Below are 7721 nucleotides of genomic sequence, written 5' to 3'. Positions count from 1 at the left end.
AGAGAGAGATTGCAGCGACCTACCGCAACATGTAAACTCCTCAAGCGACTACGCAACATGTAAACTCCTCAAAACGACTACGCAACATGTAAACTCCTCAAACGACTACCGCAGACATGTAAACTCCTCAAACGACTACCGCAACATGTAAACTCCTCAAACGACTACCGCAACATGTAAACTCCTCAAACGACTACCGCAACATGTAAACTCCTCAAACGTTGCTGGGATAAAGCGGCACCGCTCCGTCAGAGCTCAGTGCTTATTATCAGCTGTATTAGGTTACGAAATCCGACTTTTTTGGTTATGATGTTAATGATATTTTAGAGTAAGACCCCACGGAACGATTCAGAACATGAAGAATCATATTTGCCTTGGTAAATGTAACATAAGGAGGTGAAATTTCATCACCAAAGCACGTTTTCACCTACTCCGGGCAGAGTGAGTGGGCACTATTTTCTCTCTCCTTTTGACTAGCCTGGGTACTAGTTTGTTTGTGTCATCATGTTTGGCATGACAAGGAGTGGCACAAACAGGTACCCATGCAACCTTTTGACGCCAGTCTCAGACAGCTGTCTTTTCTATTACCCCTGACGAGTTGGCTGGATGTCCTTTGGGTGGTGGACCATTCTTGATACACACAGGAAACTGTTGAGTGTAAAAAACCCAGCTGTGTTGCCGTTCTTGACACAACCGTTGCGCCTGGCACCTACTACCATACCCCGTTCAAAGGCACTTAAATATTTTATCGTGTCCATTCACCCTTTGAATGGCACACATACACAATCCATGTCTCAATTGTCTCGAGGCTTAAAAATCCTTCTTTAACCTGTCTCCTCCCCTTTGTCTACGCTGATTGAAGTGACATCAATAAGGGATCGTAGTTTTACCTGGAATCACCTGGTCAGTCTGTCATGGATAGAGCAGGTGTTCTTAATGTTTTGTACACTCAGTGTATATCCGGTGTATAACCCCTGTCTCTGCCCTCTCCCCGGGTGTCTCCCCCTCCCCTCCAGTCTCAGACAGCGGCCCAGCTACACGAGAGGATCCAGTCATCCAGTATGGATGCCAAGCTGGAGGCTCTGAAGGACCTGGCCAACTCTTCCAGAGACGTCACCTTCGCCCAGGAGTTCATCAACCTGGACGGCATCTCACTGCTCACACAGATGGTGGAGAGCGGCACAGAGTACGTACTTCCTCCTCCTCTCCTCCTTTCCCTTCTTTTATTCTGTCTTTTCCGGCAGCCCCACCTCATTCCCAAGCAGTGTTCTCTTAAATGGTGGTCTGCCTGCTTGTCTCACTGGGCTTTGGGCCTGGTAAGCTGTCTGTGTCCCAGATGGCACAATATTCCCTATATAGTACACTACTTTTGATGCAGGGCCAATAGGGTTCAGGGCAAAAGTACTGTAGGTAATAGGGTGCCATTTTGGAAGCGGTCTCTGTCTCAGCAGAAGGTTACGGCGAGGGCAGGAAGTGGCGTTTTGCTGAGGTGGAGTTTCTCCTCCGTGATGTTGACTGGAACCCCATGGGGAGAGGAGGCAGGGTGAGAGGAGGGGAAGGGGGCAGTTTGAGCTCACAGTCCCACTGACAGAAAACCCAGAGAGCCAGGGAGGGAGAGGAGAAGCCAGGGAGGGAGAGGAGACAGGGAGGAGAGGAGAGCCAGGGAGGGAGAGGAGAGCCCAGGGAGGGAGAGGAAGAGCCAGGGAGGGAGAGGAGAGCCAGGGAGGGAGAGGGAGAGCCAGGGAGGGAGAGGAGGCCAGGGAGGGAGAGGAGAGCCAGGGAGGGAGAGGAGAGCCAGGGTCATGCTGTGTGATTGCAGAGTCAAAACACACATTGGAGACTCACACAGCCAAAGCAGACACACACACACACACACCCTCTCTTTCTCACCCACGTACACCCCATTCAATCCACACACAGTCAGCCGTCTCCAGTCACCATAGCTGTTTGCACTGTACTGTACTGAACAGCCCTGAATCCAACCAAATGCTTGTCTTTCCCCAGCAGACCCTCATTAAAAGGCTAGCCCGGGGCTCTGGACACAGCGTTTACTGGCTGAGAGGGCGTCAGTGGTCTGAAACATATACACACACACACACACGCACACACAACACAATATGCGTTCTGCTGCTACATGACATCCTCATTAAGCCTCCCCAGCCCAGAGAGATCTCCAGTCAGTAGCAGCTCACATGCCAAAGGGCTTCACCATCACCATGCAAGGTCAGCCGTGATACAAACACACTCTCTCTGATAGACCAAACACATACTCTCTCTCTGATAGACCAAACACACACTCTCTCTCTGATAGACCAACACAATACTCTCTCTCTGATAGACACAAACACACACTCTCTCTCTGATAGAACCAAACACACACTCTCTCTCTGATAGACCAAAACACACTCTCTCTTGATAGACCAAACACACACTCTCTCTCTGATAGACCAAACACACACTCTCTTCTGATAGACCAAACACATACTCTCTCTGATAGACCAAACACATACTCTCTCTGATAGACAACACACACAACTCTCTCTGATACATAACACACACACTCTCTCTGATAGACCTAACAACCACTCCTCTCTGATAGACCAAACACATCACACCTCTCTCTGATAGACCAAACACACACCTCTCTACTGATAACAAACACACACACTCTCTCTGATAGACCAAACACACACACTCTCTCTGATAGACCAAACACCACACACTCTCTCTGATAGACCAAACACCACACTCTCTCTGATAGACCAAACACACACACCTCTCTCTGATAGAACAACACACACCCTCTCTGATAGAACAAACACACACTCTCTCTGATAGAACAAACCACTCTCTCTCTGATAGACCAAACACACTCTCTCTCTGATAGACCAAACACACACTCTCTCTGATAGACCAACACACCACTCTCTCTGATAGAACAAAACACACACTCTCTCTGACTGGAGAGCACAGCTGAACTCATCTAACTCTGACACTTGGAATTACTTATAGTGTATCTCCCCTCTACAATAAGAACTAGAACCTTCCATTCTGTTAGTGTATCTCCCCTCTACGATAAGAACTAGAATCTTCCATTCTGTTAGTGTATCTCCCCTCTACAATAAGAACTAGAACCTTCCATTCTGTTAGTGTATCTCCCCTCTACAATAAGAACTAGAACCTTCCATTCTGTTAGTGTATCTCCCCTCTACAATAAGAACTAGAACCTTCCATTCTGTTAGTGTATCTCCCCTCTACAATAAGTACCTTCCATTCTTGTACAGGGGAGGTGAAGACCCACCGCAGTTACATTTAGAATGTGTGCTTCCAAGCAACACCCTATTCCCTAATATATTGCACTACTTTAGACCAGGGCCCATAGTAAGTGTTGACATACATGTCTCCCTTTACTGTATAGATTGATTGTGCCATTTTAAAACAAAATTATTTATTTTGTGATCTTGATTTAAATGTTCTTAATGCATATTCATTTCTCTATTAATAATTTTAACCTCTTTTCATGCTCTTATAAGCAGTGCTGCCCACTTAATTCCCCCATGATGCATACTGCCACCTAGGCCTCTTTCTTTAAATATGTTTTGTGTAGATTACTCCTGCATCAACAGAGCGTAGCCCCGGAGTTTGAACGTGCAGGCGTGTGTGTGTATCATCTACAATCCTCATCTACATTCCTTGCTGACCGACTAGTGTAATATGATCATTCACACGCTTAGCAAGAAGAGACACCAGGGAGCAGTACTTTCTAATATCACAGTCTGGGGCATGACAAACATGCTGTTATTAATGTGGGATACTGTATCAGTGATTGAAAGCGGTTTTGCGCCCCCTATTGGTGTAGTAACATAGCCGATACATTCCTGAACTGCTGAGAATGTTCAGTAGAACCAACGTCAAACTGGCGAACATTTTGGATCCCTGGGAAATGTTAATTTTGTAGCAAGCTTACTGGTTATCACAAAACAAGATGATGTTAAGGTCTCTCATGAGATTTACTCGCATGAGATTTACTTTGTCTTTTTGTTGTTTAAATTTTATTGTTGGCCATTTTTTGGTCAGTTTGTTGCCATCTTTGCAAGCAAAGCCTGTTGTGTAACTGTCTGTCTCTGTCTGTGTCTCTGTCTGTGTCTCTGTCTGTGTCTCTGTCTGTGTCTCTGTCTGTGTCTCTGTCTGTCTGTCTGTCTGTATGTCTGTCTGTCTGTCTGTCTCTGTCTGTCTCTGTCTGTCTCTGTCTGTCTCTGTCTGTCTGTCTCTGTCTCTGTCTCTGTCTCTGTGTCTGTCTCTGTGTCTGTCTGTCTTGTCTGTCTGTCTTTGTCTGTCTGTCTGTCTTTGTTGTCTGTGTCTCTCTCTGTCTGTCTTGTCTGTCTGTGTCTTGTCTGTCTTGTCTGTCTGTCTGTGTCTTGTTTGTCTTGTCTGTCTGTCTGTGTCTTGTTGTCTTGTCTGTCTGTCTGTGTCTTGTTTGTCTTGTCTGTCTGTCTGTCTGTCTGTGTCTCTGTCTTGTTTGTCTTGTCTGTCTGTCTTTCTTAGACTCAGACTCCAACTGCTTCCCAAACCATACTTCGGCTTTGCCGTGTCTGTCTATCTCTCTGTGTGTGTTATTTGAGTGTGTTTATTTGGTCAAATATCCTCCTCCACTTCTATCACCATCTTACCTCTACCAATTCCCCTGTGTTTACCAGAGCCCTGTATATCTTTATGGCTTTGGTCTCAGTGTAATTATGTTTGGCCAAATGTGTTGTTCCCTGTATTGTATTCACATGTTACTGTAGCAAGTCAGCCTTGTGTTGCGATCTACATTTGAGTTGTCACTGTGAAACTCTGTTCACGTCCTGTCCATCTCCAAACCTCCATGTGTCTGGGCTCTGGGGCCATATGTATGAAGCATCTCAGAGTAGGACTGCTGGTCTAGGATCAGGATTCTCCTGTCCATGCGACCTTATTCATTGTGAAAAATCCCATACAGCCCCCTGTTCTGGTCTTATCAGAAAAGAAGCTACAGTGACAGCCCGGACACACACAACACACCTGGGCAATGTGTCTATTGTCTAACCTAAACCTCCATCTGTCTACTTGACTTGAGCCTCTTCTTCCCGTGGTCATTGTTCTCCTCTGATGCCAAAAGTTTTCTTAAATCTTTGCAGACGCTATCAGAAACTACAGAAGATAATGAAGCCATGGTAAGCCCTCCCTTTCCCTTCCCTTCCCCTTCCCTCCCAAGTCAGATAACTACCCTGACTGGCTTTGTACTCTTCCTCTAATCTACCGGCAACTGAGTCTGCATGATTCAAAACTCTATTAAACTGATGGGAAAAAACATGGCTGCCATCGCTGGCTTTCAAACTTGAAATCAAACTTGTTTGTATTGTTTTATTTCTGGCTACATCCCAAATGGCACCCTATTCCCTACATAGTGCACTACTTTTGACCAAGGGCCCAGGCCCTATATAGGGAAAGGTTGATATTTGGAGACTCATCTCTGTGTACCATGTAACCGAATCAGCATTGTTTCTCACATTTTTTGCATGAGGTATTGGGCGATTGGTTGATGTTCAAAGGGAACTAAACCGCATAACATCTTGTTTCACGTGGGACGTTGTTTTGAAGAGCACCAATGACAACGATTCATAAGGAAAACTCACAGAGCAAATTCCGAGATTCTTCTTGGTTTCTTGGTTCTAAACTTAGAAAATGATGTTAAAGGGTGTATTCACTAGTAACCAACGGAAGGCTACAGGCTAAACGGGGAGGGACCTACCTGAACTTTAGAAACAATTAGAAACACTTGTTTTAGTTCCAAAACTTTTTTAAATCGGCAAAACGTTTTGCTACAGTTTGCCCCCAATGAATACAACCCCATTTGATGGGAACTTTAATTGTCAGGTGGTGGTGGTGGTGGTGGTGGGTTGTTAGAGATGTTAATTGGGCAGTCCTTTACACCCCTATTCATATGAATATTCTGCATTTCACTGTCCTCACCCTGTAGTGTAAAGACATCATTCTGTAGGGTTACATTCTTGGTCTTGTCAACAATGTCGTTCTTAACATCTTAAATGAGTCAACTTTTTTTTAGAATGTTACAGGTCTAATAGCATTAGAATTGTATTTTCTTTTTAATGAACCTTTATTTAACAAGGCAAGTCCGTTAAGAACAAATCTTATTTACAACGACGGCCTACCTAGAATCATTTTAGTAAAATCATGTACTTATATTTACATGATCATTTCAATACATCAAGTAACCTCCCACTGGCCATGTGCAAACGCTTACTCACCCCAGTCCGACTGTGGACTAACTGCTACTCATTAATCAAGTATTACTAACTGAATGTGTCTGAGATGTGAGCCATAATGTTGTCTGTGATTTGAACCAAATGTGTTCATGAATTTAACTGTATGTTGCTAAAGCCTGTAATTGGTCTGGTCCCCTGCCAGTGTGTTATTAGCCAAATCTTTGTTTAGAATGGGTTTTGTTTATACGACTTTATATTATTTAATCATGTAGAATTTCCTTACATATATACATATTTTTTTTAGATTTTTTTAAAATTATGTTTATGAAATGTGTTTGTACTTAAAAAGTACATATGGCATGTTTTTTTGAATATTAAAGATTACTTTCAAGTCGCGCATTTGGACACTATTGGCCAACTTGATTAAGTATGAAGCACTATTAATATCTGACTGCAGGGGGCAATATTTTACAATATTTCCCACATGATATCTAGAGGTGTGCTTCACAGTTTTGATTTAAACAAGTATTTCAGGTTTTTGTCATGACTAATCACACAGTTAAAAATTTCTGAAAATGTCAAAAACAGCAACTCATTTATATAATCTTCATTTATTTGTATTTTCCAAATATTATATAATATATATAAATATAATCATTTGTATTTTTCTATGAGATTTATGTAGGCTGTTTTTCCCTGTGAACTTCTGTTGGTGGATTCAACGTATAACAATTGGAAACACTTTGCTTTTCAGACCATTGGATAAAAATCTTTCCAGGAAATAATGTTGCTTGGTCTCCTTTGATGACAACTCTGCCTCTACTAATAACTATCTACTAGTAACTGCATGGGAATGATTAATGAATGAATGCTCTCCAGCTACGTTGCTCTGCTCCCCTGCGCTGCCTGGCTCCTACTGGCTCTCTGACGCCTCCTGTTGTTCATGGAGGACTGAGTCATCTGTCTGACCCATCGGGAGCCGCAGTCGTCCTCTCCTTCGCATTTCTGTGCCCTCAGCATACCTGGCTGTGGCTTCACCCTCCCTCTCCTCTCCTTTTGGCTGCTTAGCTGTACGCGTGGCAGCACCAGTGGCGCAGAGACGTTTCTATTGGCTGTTGTTGTTTGTGTTTTCACGTTTCGGCGACTTGTTGTCGTTCACGTGACAGCGTTTGTGGAGCTCATGGACCACGGCATCCGTCCCTGGGATACCTTCTCTGTCGCTTTCATCCTAGAAGGTGCCTGCTCATTAGTGTGTGGTGGTGGGCGGGGCTATGTGGTGGGCGGGGCTGTGTATGTGTGCTCTTCTGCCGTCTTCATCAAGAAGGTACCCCAACAAACCAGTATCAAGTTGTATTATAGATCATGTGTAAAAACCATGTGCTAAATGAGAAAGAAGGTGCACAAACAAACTAAGTCCTGTTGATTGCGGATCATGTGAATGAACAAACTGAAAATATGAAATTAGAAAGGTGC

At 44.0% G+C, this 7721-nt stretch overlaps 1 protein-coding gene across 1 annotated transcript in view; it reads left to right on the top strand.

Annotated features, from left to right (window-relative positions):
- The window catches only part of elmo1 (engulfment and cell motility 1 (ced-12 homolog, C. elegans)), a 237783-nt gene that overhangs the window by 102269 nt on the left and 127793 nt on the right, over nucleotides 1–7721 (top strand). Inside the window, exons 6-7 of the mRNA XM_070436225.1 lie at nucleotides 1017–1186; nucleotides 5160–5195. Coding sequence (XP_070292326.1) covers nucleotides 1017–1186; nucleotides 5160–5195 — 206 coding nt within the window. The remainder of the gene's footprint in view (nucleotides 1–1016; nucleotides 1187–5159; nucleotides 5196–7721) is intronic.

This window comes from Salvelinus sp. IW2-2015, linkage group LG30, assembly GCF_002910315.2.
Source record: "Salvelinus sp. IW2-2015 linkage group LG30, ASM291031v2, whole genome shotgun sequence".
In the NCBI taxonomy this organism is placed as follows: Eukaryota; Metazoa; Chordata; class Actinopteri; order Salmoniformes; family Salmonidae; genus Salvelinus; species Salvelinus sp. IW2-2015.
This window is presented reverse-complemented; position numbering and strand designations above follow the sequence as displayed.